At 50.2% G+C, this 15,553-nt stretch overlaps 7 protein-coding genes across 7 annotated transcripts; 2 read left to right on the top strand and 5 right to left on the bottom strand.

Moving 5' to 3' along the window:
• Positions 1–713: 713 nt before the first annotated feature.
• Positions 714–1,736, bottom strand: N7525_002991 (dual specificity protein phosphatase family protein; the record flags this gene model as incomplete). The annotated part of the gene is made up of 1 exon (XM_002559550.2): positions 714–1,736. The coding sequence occupies one exon, from the start codon at positions 1,734–1,736 to the stop codon at positions 714–716; it is 1,023 nt and encodes a 340-aa protein (XP_002559596.2).
• Positions 1,737–3,146: 1,410 nt separating this feature from the next.
• N7525_002990 (uncharacterized protein) lies at positions 3,147–3,613 on the top strand (the record flags this gene model as incomplete). Its single annotated transcript, XM_061212555.1, has 3 exons — positions 3,147–3,401; positions 3,521–3,541; positions 3,590–3,613. The coding sequence occupies 3 exons, from the start codon at positions 3,147–3,149 to the stop codon at positions 3,611–3,613; spliced, it is 300 nt and encodes a 99-aa protein (XP_061069576.1).
• On the bottom strand, positions 3,586–4,395 carry N7525_002989 (aminoglycoside phosphotransferase family protein; the record flags this gene model as incomplete). The annotated part of the gene is made up of 1 exon (XM_002559552.1): positions 3,586–4,395. The coding sequence occupies one exon, from the start codon at positions 4,393–4,395 to the stop codon at positions 3,586–3,588; it is 810 nt and encodes a 269-aa protein (XP_002559598.1).
• A 1,352-nt stretch (positions 4,396–5,747) lies between these two features.
• Positions 5,748–8,477, bottom strand: N7525_002988 (putative cell wall proline rich protein; the record flags this gene model as incomplete). Its single annotated transcript, XM_002559553.1, has 1 exon — positions 5,748–8,477. The coding sequence occupies one exon, from the start codon at positions 8,475–8,477 to the stop codon at positions 5,748–5,750; it is 2,730 nt and encodes a 909-aa protein (XP_002559599.1).
• A 2,348-nt stretch (positions 8,478–10,825) lies between these two features.
• On the bottom strand, positions 10,826–12,298 carry N7525_002987 (DMT family transporter; the record flags this gene model as incomplete). The annotated part of the gene is made up of 2 exons (XM_061212554.1): positions 10,826–11,885; positions 11,976–12,298. 2 exons carry the CDS (start codon positions 12,296–12,298, stop codon positions 10,826–10,828), a joined length of 1,383 nt encoding a protein of 460 aa, XP_061069575.1.
• A 797-nt stretch (positions 12,299–13,095) lies between these two features.
• Positions 13,096–14,210, bottom strand: N7525_002986 (aldo/keto reductase family protein; the record flags this gene model as incomplete). The annotated part of the gene is made up of 2 exons (XM_002559557.1): positions 13,096–13,607; positions 13,676–14,210. The coding sequence occupies 2 exons, from the start codon at positions 14,208–14,210 to the stop codon at positions 13,096–13,098; spliced, it is 1,047 nt and encodes a 348-aa protein (XP_002559603.1).
• A 420-nt stretch (positions 14,211–14,630) lies between these two features.
• On the top strand, positions 14,631–15,545 carry N7525_002985 (aspartate/glutamate racemase family protein; the record flags this gene model as incomplete). Its single annotated transcript, XM_002559558.2, has 1 exon — positions 14,631–15,545. One exon carries the CDS (start codon positions 14,631–14,633, stop codon positions 15,543–15,545), a length of 915 nt encoding a protein of 304 aa, XP_002559604.2.
• Between the last annotated feature and the right edge of the window lie 8 nt (positions 15,546–15,553).

Here is a 15,553-nt window from a genome sequence, read left to right as displayed (position 1 = left end):
GAGGCGTGAGATGTGGGACGAGCTGTGATGCGCTTAGTGGTTGGTGTGGTGTATCGATCGTAGGTACGTGCTAAAAGTCAATGGGAAGCATGCGCTTCATCATAGGGGCTCGATAGGTGATCGTGGTGGGGGGTCGCGAGATGGAAATGCTGTCGCGCGAGATGAAAGAAGAGAGGAGAAGGGAGGATCGGGATGGATTTGAGGTGGCGCAATGTCAAGGTAAGACTCGAGCTCTCAGATCGAAAATGAAAACACAAGGCAGGGACAAATTGGGTCGAGAGTCGACAAGGTGGGTTCAAACGTTGGGTCAGGTGCTTGAGGGCATCAACCAACTTGCGCGCGACTCGAGACTTGCCAAATTCTGATATTGCCCCCATTATTGATTTCTCTACATAAAATGTAAACACATGCTATGCTGAAACCTTCCCATGTTTATGATCTTACGAATATGAGGATATAAGGGTGTAATGGCCAGTGGATGGCCTAGATGTCGGGAAGATAGTAGAAATGAGCAACTGCAGCTGGGTATTTGCATCCAAGAACCATGAAGCAATAAAGCAGGCAAATAAGAGCGTGCAAAAAGAAATGCAAAAAGCAAAAAGCCACCCTACTCTAAACAATGGAAATATTCCCTTCATCTCCTTTCATCTTCCAGTGAATCTGTCTCCCTCCCCATCTCCATACCATGACATTGCCATTCCGAGTGGTTCACCCTAGACCACGCGGTCCTGGAAGGGAGCAAGTGGCTTTCGCTCATAGAAGGGGTCCTCATCCATGTCCATGTCCATTTCACCCTCCCCTATGGCAAGAGTATCATCCCTATGATCTTGGAAACTTCGCTTCTTCGCGAGGAGTGGTGGTAGAGGTGGGGGAGCAAGAGTTGAAGCCCCACAGACAGTCATTCGCTTAGCACGCTCAACATCACGTTTCGCAGAGAGAATGGACTCGAAAGCCGTGAGAATGTATTTCATAGGGTCCTCGATTGAGACACAGAAACGACGCTGCTGAACCATATGTGTAGCTTCAACCGTCTCAATATTAAGCATGACCATGATATAGGCAATGACGACACCGGCGGAGCGTTCATTCCCGGATTCACAGAAGACAAGGACCTTCCTCTTCGGTTGTTGACCGTTTGAAACCATTCCATCGGGTCCCATATCAACACCAGCCAGATGATCATTGATGCGGCGGATAGCGCGCGGAAATGCAGAAATGAGCTCTTGGTTATCAAGAACATCAACCGTGTCCGCCATAATACCGACCTCGGCTGCTGCCTTTTCGCCGGAGACGAGGCGTGCATGGGCCGAGTGCCGACTTCGAATAGCAAGAAGTAGCGTGAACCCTTGGCTGCGGATGTAATCGGCATCTCGTAGGCATGATGAAGGGCCAAGAGATAAAAATGGAAGGATGGGCTGGGCTTGGCGGCGCATATCATAGCTCCATTGCGAAGGGTTGAAGCGGCGGGTGAACCCGCCCAGGTCGACACGGCTGAAGAATCCCGGGCAAACAAAGTCTCCCTCTGCAAAGTCGTGGGAATCACGGTTGAAACTTTTCTGGTCAACGACTACAGTGTCATCGTTGCCTGTGTTCGTCAACCCGTAATAGGTTGAACTGGGGCCGCGTGTAGAGTTTGGATATTGCGGCGTAGCTGCGTACTCTTGTGTGCGGACATAGTGAGATTGGTCATTATGGGACATAGGCACTTCTTCTCTCCGTGAATTGCCGTTAAACATTGTGTTTTTACAGGAGTCTTCACTATGACACCTGTGGAGCGCAAGAAGTATCAAGTATTGATGTATTGGCTTATTGGAGTGAACATCAAATATGTCGTAACACCAAGCAGAAAGAAGGCATAAATTAGATCGAGGTGAGAGTGCAAAGCACACACTACACTGGCAGTGGAGACGCAGGGAATGAATGTGACAGGTTGAACAACCCTAGCAGAGTCGATGGAAGTCCCTTCAGACGTACGGGTTGAACAACAGCGGCAGTGTCACAAATGCCAGGACTGTAATGACTTCAATAACCTCAATAATTTCACGCGTGAATTGCTTCAAGATGGTCTCAGATCCAAGTCTATGGGAGGAGAGAGCTTAGGTCCACCCGTGGACAGAGCTCCCGCGTCGAGATTAGGTAAGGCGGATTCCCTGCCCAGGTGGGCGGACACCGGAGCCCTGGAGGCTTCTAGGGCTGGACCTGGGCAATTCCCTTGTATTCACTCTGTTCTGCATTCAAGCTCATGGACTCTTACAATATAGATGGAAGATCATGGCACCATCTTATCTTTTATACATATCGTCAAATGCATCCTTTTGATCCCTTGATATATATGTCTTTCAAGATGTCAATATTCATATTTCTTCCAGCTCCTCTATCATAACTAGAGTAGCCTAGTGTTACTGCATCAATCAGAGCCCAATCAGGAGCATCAGCGCGAAAACAAACCACGTGGCTCCCCTGTACTTGTGAACCCCGACCTCCGAGCCCCGACCACACCCCCATATTCATATGCAGTCTCAGAACTGAGAACACTTCCGTGGGCGTTCTCACATGTCAGTGTATTTAATTCCTAAACCGGGTCTACAGGTCAAACATGGGGGAAAAGCTTTTAACAGGGGTTGTTACCACAGAGTGGGAGAGACGATATCCCACGATTTATGAACTGCGCCCTACCCCCAATATGGACACTCTTTTCATTATTCGTTATCTGCAATTACTGCAACCTAAACCCCGAAGTCATATTCCTCACACGGTGCAAAGACCCTTAAATACAGCGGCGAGCACATAAGTTAGGTACCATACGGCGACCTGCACAGCAGACCACTCGAATGGAGCAACATCGAAGTCCCGATAGACCAATTCGCAACAGAGAAACCAAACTCAGCAAAGCCGAAAGGCTTCCCAATCCCACTCATCTGCCTACGTAGTAAAAACGCAACACAGAACCTCCTCCTAAACCCCGGCGGCCCAGGAGCCAGCGGGTTTGACCTCCTATACCGCCGAGGCGACCAGCTAAAGAGCATTCTGGGCGAGGGCTTCCACTTACTAACATTCGACCCGCGTGGCGTGAACAGTTCAACACCCACAGCATCCTGTTACCCAGACGCCAAGACGCGACAGGAGCAGTCGCACATTCGCTCGTAATGTCGCAGCTGATGGCCCGAGATCTACGCATGAACACAGAACTTCGCAAGATCATCCTCGAGGAACACGATGAAGACGAAGACGAATTTATCCCGACAATTTATGATATTTACCATGAAAGCAACATCATACGAGGTACGGACCCTGACTGGGTCCAGCAACACATGGGCTATGTGTTCCTGCCAGAAGCCTCACCAGGAATGCCTGCAATTACGAGCTCCAAGGTTCAAGACCTGCAGGTATGGTGGCGCGGGGTATGGGGAGATTACGACGATCCACACTGGGGACACTGTGGATATCGGAGGAATTCATTATCTGCGGGGTCATAGGAGAGCACTCGCTGTCTTAACTGCCGATACTATTCTACTCACAGAGCTTGGTGGAGTCAAGATTTGTGAGTAGATCTGTATGCTATGAAATGAGTTCAAACGTGATCTCCTAGCTGCTGCAGTATTCAGATACATAACACATGCCAATGAACTCTCGTTCAAATCGAGGGGGGAGAATATAGCACAGGTAATCACTCCAATCCTTGCCCCGGTGGAAGCTCTTGTATGCTCTAAAGTATTCCCACCACTCTGGATACCAGCCAGCAAACTCCCAGTCTAGGATAGCGGTAACCTGGTAGTCATTGTTTTCATCCACAAGGATATTCCGAGAGGAGAAATCAGAATGGGTGAAGACGATTTCATGGCCATCCGTCAGTGCACGTTCCGCATAGTATCTGTGTGGGGCCGGCAGTCCTGAATGGAGGTCGCTTAGAATCCACTGATTGAACTCCAGCTCAGAGTCAAAGGGTCCTCCATAGATAGGCCCCCATTTGCCCATTGAGACAGTACCGCGACCAATAGCACCGATATAATTGCCCTTGAGGTCTCGGAGTTGGGAGATATAGCCACGGAGTTGCTCAGCGATTGATTGTTTCTGGCTAGGACTCAAAGTATTCCAAACTTCGTCTAGTGGCTTACCAGGCATATAGTCCATAACAATGCCAACCACTTTATCATCCTCCAAACGAACATCATGGACCTTTGGCACTGGGATTGTGGTATTTTCAGCGATAAACCGAAGGGTTGGAGCTTCATGGACCGGAATATCATCGGCTTTTTTCACCACAAGATATTCGCTGATTCGAACAATCCTACGGCGATGAAAGGCATAGAGTATCTCGCCTTCATCATCTGTAAGCTTGGCCCTAGCTTCTGCCTCTTCAGCTTTGATTTGTTCTTGATTCAAGATTCGGTGCATAAGTTCGGCTTTCAATGCAGCTTTGTCTTTAGGAAGGGGCTTGGTCGAAGGTGCAGCTTGATCCTTTGTCTGAGTCCTGACTTCATTCAAGGCCTCAGGATGATTTCTTGCATTGTCGCTTGGCTGATTACTATCTTCGGGATGGCTTGCTTCTGGAGCGTCGTCTTGGGTCATAGCTTCGTTCTTCTCTGGGGTCTGCAAAATTAAGTTGATAGAGAGAGACAGATGTGGAATGTAGGATCTTCTGGAAAATGTGATAGATGCGTGAAGAAGAAAGAAACTGTCTGCGGATGAGACTAACTAATGTGCGCAGGAGCAAACAGAGTCACGTGACTTCGAACATAAGTACTGATCCTTCTGAGCAGTCGAGCAGGGGCTTCAACGGATATTCTGGGCGTCTTGAGTTGAAACTCGATGAGCGGGTTGGTGGGCGCTGGAGCCTTGATACGGGCCGCGGTGCGGTGTGATGTGCGGGTCTCCACCTGGGCAGAGGTGCTAAGACTTAGTTAGCTATATTGTATGCGTAACTGGATGTTGTACGAAGTAACCAACTACTAGTTACGGAGATATGGGCCTACGTAAGCTGCTTGAGAATACAGTGACTAGGTAGGTAGTATGTTGGTGAAAAGGCAGTGCCACGATAATATATAAGCCGATTATTCGCTAATTCATGTAAGAAGTCGAGCCTAGAACTAGTTAAGCCTACAAAATCAATCACAAAGCTTACAAGGACTATTACATGTAATTGAAGAGGGTGGTTTCATTATCCGCTATTTGTGTAATCGGACAGAGACAAATTCTTGACAAATGCCACGCCACCTGAGCAGTGTAGACACAACAGCCACACAACAGATACACAGACAGCCATGTCCCAGATATGAGAAAGGGGACCCAACGGATGTACCAATGGGGACGAATGATATTCCAGGCTAAGGGCCTTGAGCAAAATCGAAACAAAAATGGTAAGAGGAAAGCCCGTAGAGGAGCAACGATCGTAGAGAAAGTCAATAAATCCGTGCGTCACTCACACCGGAACATAAGGATTGACAAGAAAAATGATAGTTCATACTCAAGACAATTACGCCTCGAGAGATAAAGAAATTCGTAATGAGCGTCTTGGTGGAAGACGCAGAAATAGAACCGCCGATGAAGATGGAGAAAAAGAATCCACAGGAAAGCTGAACGGAACACCAATATGTACAAATCGGGTAAAAGAAGACGCCCACGCTGTCGAAAGTGGGGGAAAAAAGCAGGGGAGTAATGTGATGTCTCAAAATTGCCAGGATGTCGCTATGCCGAGGTTGCGCCGTAAATCGAAGTAAAAAATATCAAAAGCAACGTGCACCGCGCGCCTATGACTGTGGCCGTTCATTTGCTGGTGCGGCCTCATTGGATGACTTTTCCTTGTCCTTAGGTTTCCAGAAGTGCATCATTCGGCTGAGACGGTGACCCTTCTTCTTCGTTTTGTCGGATGCGTTGCTAGGGGGTTTCTCCTCCTGGTTGAGCTTGCTCCGCTCAGAATGGGGACCACCGACTAGTTTGGAAAGGCTGGCTAGACTAGAGCGTTTGGAGGCGTTAGCCTGGCTGGTGCGTCGGGTACCAGCAGCTGAGAAGGACGCCGCGCGGTCGGTAGAAAGACGTGCGCGAGGAAAGAAAGAAGCGGCCGAGAAGCGATTCAGAGTGTTGGTCATAGTCGACGCACTGCTGGTCAAAGATGGAACATCTTCAACCGATGCATACTGATATTCCGCCGAAGGAAGGTGATGATACGAGTGACTGGAAAAGTTCCGGTCCGTCATCGAGGATGCCGCAGCTGACCGCGGAGCATCCGGAGATGGGAAAGACGAGTCAGACGGCGAAACTCCTGGTTGTAATGCGAATGGCGGAATGCTAGGCAGCAGCTCAATGGGTGAGGTCGCAGGTCGCTTGTCGACAGCTAAGAATCGAGGAGAAATATCGGGACTGGGAGGTCCAATCACTTTATGTGCAGGTTCTTCCGTCTTCAAAACGTCCACAGGGGTTCGAGGCTTGCTGGTGAACGGATTGCTGGCATTATGTACCTGCTCAAGGGCACCTCTTTCCTCCGGCTGTTCCTGGTTCAGACGCTTATCGCCTTGTTGAATACCCAAGCCAGCATTCTGAGAGGAGATGCTACCGGCAGGGGCACGGGTCAGGGTATCACTAGTGCCAGAGGTATTGTTGCTGTGAATAGATTTCTGATCTTCCTCCGATGACGAGAAAACTGCGTTATCGATCGGTGGCTGGTTTACCGGAAGCCGCTCGCCCTTGGGTGACTGGGAAGCAGCCAAGAAAGCATCCTCTTCCTCCTCGTCGAACACATCGGGGGTTTCGACTGCCGAGGTTGGACCCAAACGGAATGCGCCTAGAGCAGACCGGTCGAATGGTTGCATCGCTGGAGCACTTTCGGTGCGCCGATGGTATCGCATCTCTGGGCCAACAAATTCACCCCGTCTTCCGCCGCTGTACATCCGCTGAGTTGCTATCGAAAAGTTGTTGTTGGATGCACCCTGCGTGGCGGGTCGCATATCCGGAGTGTTGAAGGGACCAAGCGCCGCATCTAGGTCGATGATGGGGCTACTCAGTACATTGTCATGCGGGCCGACACCCTGTTCATAGAAACTCCTCGGTTTCCACGAGGTCTCTAGAGATTGTGCAGACAAAGAACTGTCATTGGTTTGACAATTATTTTGGATGGGCTCAAGGGCAGAAGAAGGCATCGTCGGATTGGTCGGAGTTCGGATGACAACGACGTCGTCATTATCAAAATCAACATCTAAAACAGATCCGGTCCCCGAGTTGGTCCGAGTAAGAGCAGGGGGACGAGCTGCAGGAACGCGAGGTACAGGCGGCGGCTGCTCTGTGTCAGCCTTCGCATGGCGCTTACTCTTGCCCTTACTCTTGGTTCGAGTTAGAATGTGACCGGCCCAAGAGCGAACACGTTTCTGCTTCTTCTTTTTCGACTTGAGAGCGGATTTGTTAGATGACTTTTCTGTCGCTTCATCGCCAGATGTATCAGAACCATCGTCCGAAAATGAAGCCCGGCAGTTGTCTGTCGACTGAATATCCCCGGACGAGAGAGTTGAATCAAGATGCGGTGTTGATTTGCTCTTTCGAGAGCGCGAGTGCCCAGCGGCTGAGTGCGAACGTTTGATAGATAATCCCGAGTCGTCATCCATCTGCATAAAATCCATAACCAAAGAGGCATCGGCAGTTTTGGGTCGAGGTTTCGGGCTGTATTCGGGTCTTGGCGTTATCCGGTCCGAGAAAGTAGGCTTCTCCACCTGTTGCTGTAACTTAATTGTGGCCAGACTATCCGAGGTACCATGCGAAACAGCAGGTACTGGTTGTTCAGAATTCGATGCGTCATTGTTCATGGCCATTTCCACTTGAATGGCAGCCGGAATGGGAGGGACAGGAGGGAATCGAGGAGAAGCAGGGGGCGTGGGACGACCGAGGCTGATAGCAGATTGAGAGAGTGGTCGCGAAGGAACATCAGATGCAGATTTGTGGCTAGGGTCTGCGGGCGTGCAAGGCGCACTTCCGGCCGCAGAATTAGGACCAAGCGCCTTAGTGATGGCATTCAAGTCGACATTAGAGATCGCAGCCGAACGGCGATGGGCATGGTTCCGTCGTCCAGGAACCCTGCCAACACCAGGTCCTGGAGGAGGAATAGGTTGATCCGCCATAGAAGACGCCCGTTTGTGACCTGGTCCAACTGTTTCCGGTGTTACCAAATGGTCGGTTCCAACAAACTCGCTTGGTCGCCGACGGTGTCCGCCCGTGCGAGGATTCGACAACGATGGCGCTGAGAGGTGCGAGGACTGCTGTTCTGATCCGGGATTAAAAGAGAATGCGGGCAATGCGGCCCGTTCCCGGCGCTCAGGGGTCTCCAATTCGATGTTAGAGGCGTCAGGATCCCGGGCTGGAAAGACAAATGGTGGATTAGGCAATGGTGCGCGCATGTGTTGGCGGCGATCGGGGCTGGCGTTGGACTGATCCGAGGTATCGAAATGTGACGGGAAGCCCGCCTGGGACTGCGGAGGAAGTGAAATCGAAGCCATGATTGAAGGCTAGGAAGAAAAAAGGAAAAAACACAAAAAACAAAAGCAAAAGGATATGGCAGTAAGAAAATTTCGCGGAGTGACGAAAGCCCGATAAGATCCAGATGGGCAAAGACCTCCAGACCGACTTCCCTTCAGCGAGAAAGCCTAGGAATCTGGAGGTCGACTTTAAGCACGTTGGGCGAGGGTCATTGAATCCGCGCCAGGCAGAAAGGAACGAGTGAAATCAAGAAGCTACCACCAGCGATATCCAAATGGAAAAATGAACGGACGGCCACGACGAAGGCCAAAGAGGGGAGGGTGGAAAAGGTTGGTCGTAGAGAGGTTGAAGAGAAGAAGAAGAAGCCAAAGAGAACAACAAATCCAGGAGGGGAAGATGGGATGGGGCTGTATCTTGATTACCGTACACGGTATCACCCGTTGCCATCCGACGGGGACAAACCAATCAATATCGATTTTTGGAGGGGGATGAACCAGATTACATACTAAGACAGGGCTTAAAGTCTATATAGATAGGAGTTGCCTATGTATTCCTCTCTCAACTAGTATGTACAACATTTGAACTTTGCATAGTTACATAGAAGATAGAGAAGTTAATCCCCTGTTCGTACTTTAGTTCTCTCCCCTGAAGGAAATAAGATATGATACACAATACAGTATTCCAGGTACACATGACACCTCGGGGAAGATGCCAGATTAGGTGACAATGGGCTGTCAAAAGCCAAAAAAGGACAGAGAAAAGAAGGTTTTCTCTTAAGGAATGTGACCTTTCCCTACACTCTCACTATTGAACAATCCTACTTCCAAGTAGAGGACGTCATGACTTAGTTGCCACCATAATACGAAGTATCCGTATTTACTTCCAAGGTTAGGGTTCCTAAGGCCCCATCAAAAGTGGTTCATACTTGCATCCACCGTACCTTGTACAGCCTGTAAAAAGGGCACCTATTTCAATCCTGGGGTCCTCAAGGCACCAATCAACAGGGAGGCACATCCGGAGAAAAAAGCGGGTATCATCACTGCCAATCATTGACTTGAATGACCATCCAAATCTCGCTTGACTTGGGGGGTCCCGGAGGGATAGCGTGCGCCACGCTGGGGGGCCTGCAAGTCAAGGGGATGAGATCCATGTCGGGGAGAGGTGTTTATTGCCGAGCCAAGGGCCTTGAAAGAATGTGTGAACATGAATTCTCATGGCTTGCCAAAGTCACATTTCTTATGTGGATATCTGGGGATTGTCAGAGTTGAAACCGACTTGATCTTTCCCATTGCTTGTCTTGGCTGCGGAGTCAGATCGGATATAAATAGTGGCGCCAGACATTTCTTAGCGCCATTTGGCCATTTGGCAGGGGGTGAAAGACACCTCCAAGGCAAACGGACGCTCCTAGCGCTGTGAGACATTATTTCACCCCTAGCGTTTGGTGGACCGGTTTCCTTGTTTGACCCAATAACAATGGCGGCTTTGACGTGGGTTTGAGGGCTTGGGTCTTGGGGGCTGATCGTCATGAAATCAATTGGGGCGGCAGCGGCAGATCCTGGCTTTGAATCTGGATATTGCCTGCATATGCGTTGTACCACGCCTTTAAAAGTCGATCTGTCGAGTTGTTCGCGCTTGTTTCTCACCGTTCTTCTCTACCCATATGTACTATTTGATACATCATTCAAGTCAAAACTCTAACCCGATATGTACACTGTACAATGCACTGGGATAGTGATCATTGAAGGTTAATTTGCGCAGTGGATCTGATTCGCCATACTGCAATTGCCAAGTCAAAACCTTCGAAGGAAATTAACGCACAGTGTACATTGTACATCCGTACATGTATGTCGTATACTTATGTGCGAGAGTACAACATTGTATTAATCTCCAAAGTTCCGGATATGCGGGATGCCGATATCCACGGGAAACCCATCTGCCTTCCGAGGTTCCATGGAAGGAAAAGCTCACTCGGACCCGAATCAAAAGAACCTTAGAGCCCACTCGGACATACCCGAATCGAAAGAGTGAAAAATAAAATCTCATGATGTCACAGGCAGACTTTTGGTCGAGAGGGACCGGTTCATCCACGATAAATTGACGGCTGAACCATGGAACTCCCATAATCTGGGGCAACCCAATCGAGCCAAAGTTCCCCAAATGGACTCATATGTACCTACAGCCCTCATATGTGTTTTTTTGACTCGCGTATATGGATCTTACTATCGTATTGAGCAAGCATAGCATGTGGGAGAAAAAAGGAAGTTTTATACGTCAGATAGTCTGGCCACTAATTCAAATGGTGTACGTAAACCAGTGCAAAAAAAAAAAAAAAAAAAAAAAAAAACCCCCCCCCCCCCCCCCAATGCACCTATGCATCACTGTCAGACTCAAGCTCATCGCTTTCTAGATGCTTCCTCCGCTCCTCATTCATCTCTCTATATGTGCTGAAGCTCAGCATGAAAAATGCCACCGTGATCAAGATGCCTCCAATAATAGAGGCCATAGATAGCGAGTCTCCAGTTCGGAACCAGTCCACCAGAGCGACAAGGAAAATGGTAAGGAGAGCGGCCACTGATGATAGAACGGGCGATGTGAGGGAAATGAGCACAAGGAAAGAGCCCGAGAATGCTATCTTGATGTTAGCCTCTGCCTCTGTGCTGAGACGCTGGGATTGGTACTTACTAGCATTGGCACCCACGGAAATGAGCAGCATCCATCCTGCCTCGCCAGTCGGCCATTCAAATGTCTCCCACCCTATCCAGTGCAGAAATGGCAATGGTATCCATAGTACTAACAGGGTGAAGACCCCGATTAGACTGCCAAAAGTATTGGCAAAGATCGTACCCCGGCCAGGGCTGGTACCTTCCGGAGGACAAGCAAAGCGTTTATAGAGCACCTCGTAAAGCCCATAGAGAATACTTCCAACGCCGATAACGATGTTCCCGAGCAATCTGTTCTGCGCCCCGCTGTCAGGCGTGCCTCCCTTCGAGGTCTTCTTATTGGCCCCATCCCCATAGGCAACGACCATAACGCCGATGGTAGCTACGGCCACGGAGAAGACCTTGTCAACCCGCAGTTTCTCGTTCAATAGCGGAATCGAAAAGGCATATGCGAAGAAAGCCGAGCAGTTGTAGATTGCTGTCAGATCGCTGGGAGTGGTCATGTTGACTGCCACATACCATGATCCTCCGGCGACTGTGAGAGCAGTAGTCACAAAGGCGGTGGTCGTCAACATGTAGCGGACTGGAGATCGATTGGATGCGCGAGCGGTCAGGTGCACCTCCTGGGACTCTACCATCTGCGCAGTGGTGCGAAGGAAAAAGACGTGGCGCCGCCAGAAAGCATCCCAGGTGAGCTTCCGCTTCTGTAACCGAAGGATACCTAGCTGGACTAGCCAGAGGAAGGACCATGAACCGTGGGTCATATAGCTGCATAGGGAGAGGAGACGGTAAGCGTTTACATTCCGGGAAACAGGTTTCGCATGGGCATGTCGCTGGCGTCTTTGCGCTCGGACTTACAGCATGCAATACGGCTTCTTCCAGCCCAATTCATTTTGAATGTATGAAGCGGTTTCGGTTTGGACCACGAAGCTGACCAAACTGAGTAAGAGGAATCCAGATGCAACCAAGTATTTCTTGCGGGTTGCTCGGGCAGCGTCGTGTTCCGGACTTCTACTCCGGATTGTTGGCCTCCTGGTTCCATGCAGCATGGACTGGCCTTCCGCGTCGGCATCCACGAAACTCGAGTGGGAACGGGACCGGCGATGGTGGTCACCCTTGAGGAGGGGTTGTTGCGAGCGGCCGTCTGTTGGTCGGTGTAATGGGGGGCGATTGGAAGCCATTTCGTCGTCAGAGTCGAAGTCGTGGACCGCGTCTGGGCGTGAGATAACCCGCGGCTCTGAGAGCTCAATACTATGCGAAGCCACAACGGCGATGATGAGGGAAGGTGCTAGTCGGATTTAACTACCTCGACATGAATACCGCCGTCAGGGGTGTTCTTGTCCGATTTACTGCAATTGTGGGAGAAATGGGGATGAGGAGCCAAGGCGTGGACTATCGAATGGTCACCCATCAAGTTGATGCAGATAACGTGGCTAGAATTGATTTCCCCGGAAAAGGCTACCCATAAGCCTATTCCCACGTGTTAAATAGATGCTGCGCAGGCGCCCACGGAATACATGCGACTCGGCACCGATCGGATGTAGTTGTAGCTCGAGCGGTAGGTTGAATCCGCTGAGGAACGATTATTGGGATGTGAATAAAAGAGCAGAATGTATCAAATAGGAACATTCAGGTCGAAGACGATCGGAAATCCAATGAGGCGTGACAGAATGACCGCCTTCAGGTGCCATTATCCACTTGTGGACCCCTGTGACTACATCACGTGACTCACACTATGCGCACGCTATCCCAAACTCGGGTTAGCGTGTGTAACTACGTCACTCGGCTATTTTAGGAGCAGGCAATGGCCCCCGGAGTACTGAAATTAATGTCAGAAGACGTGGGCTCCAGAGCATGATTGAAATATTGTGGACGTATTAGATACCATCAGGATTCCTCGGATTGCCATTGGTTTTCACTAGCTAGCTTTTATGTATGTATCAGATCTGATGGACAACCCTGAACATGCCCCTGTACCTCACTGCTTAGGCCCAAACACCGCCTTCTGAGTATCGTAAGTATACTTGAGATCCAGATGCCAGTAATCGGGAGAGTTGGACTTGGCGACCAGCCAAGCCTGGTCCAAGGCCTGCACAACCTCTTCCGGGAGCGGTCCCTTCTGGAGATCGGCAAGGTTAGTCTCAAGCTGCGCGAAGCTACTAACTCCCACCAAAACTCCGTCACGACCGCCATTATCCATTCTCAGAGCAGAGTGATGGCGGACCCAGCGCAGAGCCGTCTCTAGAAGTGTGAGACCATGTTTCTCTACGACAGGCTCAATGATACTCAGAGCTTCAAAGGTGGCATCTCTGAAGTAACGTTTGCGATAGTTGGGTCCGGTAGAGCTCGAGTCACTGTATCTGCCTTCCGCGGGGATATCTTGGGATTTGTATTTTCCCGAGAAAAGACCACCGGCCAGTGGGTTGTAGATGACTATATCGAGACCGTACCGGTGACAGGCGGGAACAAGTTCAGTCTCGATGTTGCGTGCTATCGATCATGTTAGCTCGGTGGCCCCGACCTTAGATATGGAATGCAAGAGAAAGAACACTACATACTAATCGCGTTATACATGGCCTGGTAAATGGTAGGACGGGCCCATCCCCTCTCAGCACAGAGGATGCAAATCTCGGCCACTTCAAAGGCTGTAAAATTGCTCAGACCGAGCTGTACGAACTTGCCCTCCTTGTGGAGCTGGTTAACAGCCTCGAGAGTTTCAGCGAAGGGAGTGGCGCGGTCTGCTGCATGCAGATAAAAGATATCGACTGTGTCGGTCTGTAACTCCTTCAGGGAAAGCTCTAATTTCTCACGGACGACCTCCGGCTTGTGAAAGCCGGGCTGATGGGGGTACCATTTTGTGGCCAGAGTTAGTCCACGCGACTTCCAGTTCGCCTTGGCTGTGAATGCTTCCTGTTCTCCGTCGATGTAAATACGGGCAGTATCAACTTCGTTGAACCCTTGCTGCTGGAAGTAATCAAGGCATTTGTTGAACTCGTCCAGTGAGGTGATCCGGGCACCCTTGGACTCGGTTGGGCCAAAGGTCATCAACCCGAGAATAACTCTGGGCTGGGGGTTCTGTGCGATCAGGGGCATGATGTGAATTGAGATTTGTTCCGTGTATGTGAGGTGTTGAAGGTAAGATGGCGTGCGAGGACGGCGGGGCTGCTGGGTGGAGTGGTTCTCGTATATTAGACTCTAGCCCGAGGGGTACAATGAATTTGTAAGCCATAGTCGACTGATAACCTTGAAACGACTTATTCTAAGAACCTTGCAAGGATAGACTAAGAGAAAAAGAACATTGTCTCCTTCCGTAATTAATATCCGAAGCCATATAGCCTTTCACCTCTTGAAGAAGTGGTCCGCCAAGCTCTTAAGAGATATATGGTGGGGTTGCGGAGGATCCCGATAACAGATAACGGAGCTCATCGCAGTCTCCGCGGGTATTCATTTCTTCCCGAAGAGCAAAGAGCTGTCCTTCCTGTCAGGCTATTCAATTCACTCATTCTTCGAAAGATGAGTTCCGCTCTTGAGCCACGATATGACGCGAACGAAATTGTTCAGCTGGATCCGAGGAAAGGCGAACGGGACTATAGCATATTGATCATCAACCCCAATACCTCAACGCACATGACTGAAGCCCTGAAGCCCATATTGGCCAGCATGAACTACCAAGATGTACACTTCGAGTACTTCACTGCTCCAGACTCCACCGTGGAAGTCGACGGAGTCGAGATTGAACCAATTGCCAGCATCAACAATGCCAAAGAATCGTGCAATTCGGCATTGAATTGCTGGCCCGTACGTGACTTTATCGGCCATTACGACGCGTTTCTTGTAGCGTGCTACTCCGCGCATCCATTCGTCGGCAGACTAAGGGAGGACATCAGGGCAAGCGAAGAATCGAGCTCAACGAGAAACAAATATGTCACTGGAATCTTTGAAGCATCCATCACCGCTGCGCTCTCCTTGGTTAGTGGTTTCGCATTGCAAGATCCGATCGATCCAACAGAGAGGCTACTCAAGTACCAAGAGAAGGGCAGCTTTGGTATTGTGACCACTGGCTCTGCATGGAAGGAGGAGCTCACCAATGCGGTCCAAGGAGCGCTGGGTTACGATTATGAGGACGGGAACTCTATGCACTTTGCGGGAGTCGAGACCACCGGCCTGACAGCAGTTGAACTGCACACCACAGAACCAGAGGAAGTGAGACGGCGGATCATCGACGCTACCCGTAACCTGCTTCGCAACTCGGAATCTCGTGTTAAGGTTGTCTGTCTGGGCTGCGCAGGTATGGCTGGCATGGAGGAAGCGGTACGGGAGGGCTGTATTCAGGAATATGGACACCCAGAAGGCCAACGTGTACGCATTGTAGACGGGGTAGTTGCCGGTGCTGGAAACCTCATCACGGCGTTGAAGGCAGGGTTCTGAGTGATATA

This window comes from Penicillium rubens (assembly GCF_028828025.1).
Source record: "Penicillium rubens strain IBT 27055 chromosome Unknown utg000002l_segment0_segment0, whole genome shotgun sequence".
NCBI lineage: Eukaryota > Fungi > Ascomycota > Eurotiomycetes > Eurotiales > Aspergillaceae > Penicillium > Penicillium rubens.
This window is presented reverse-complemented; position numbering and strand designations above follow the sequence as displayed.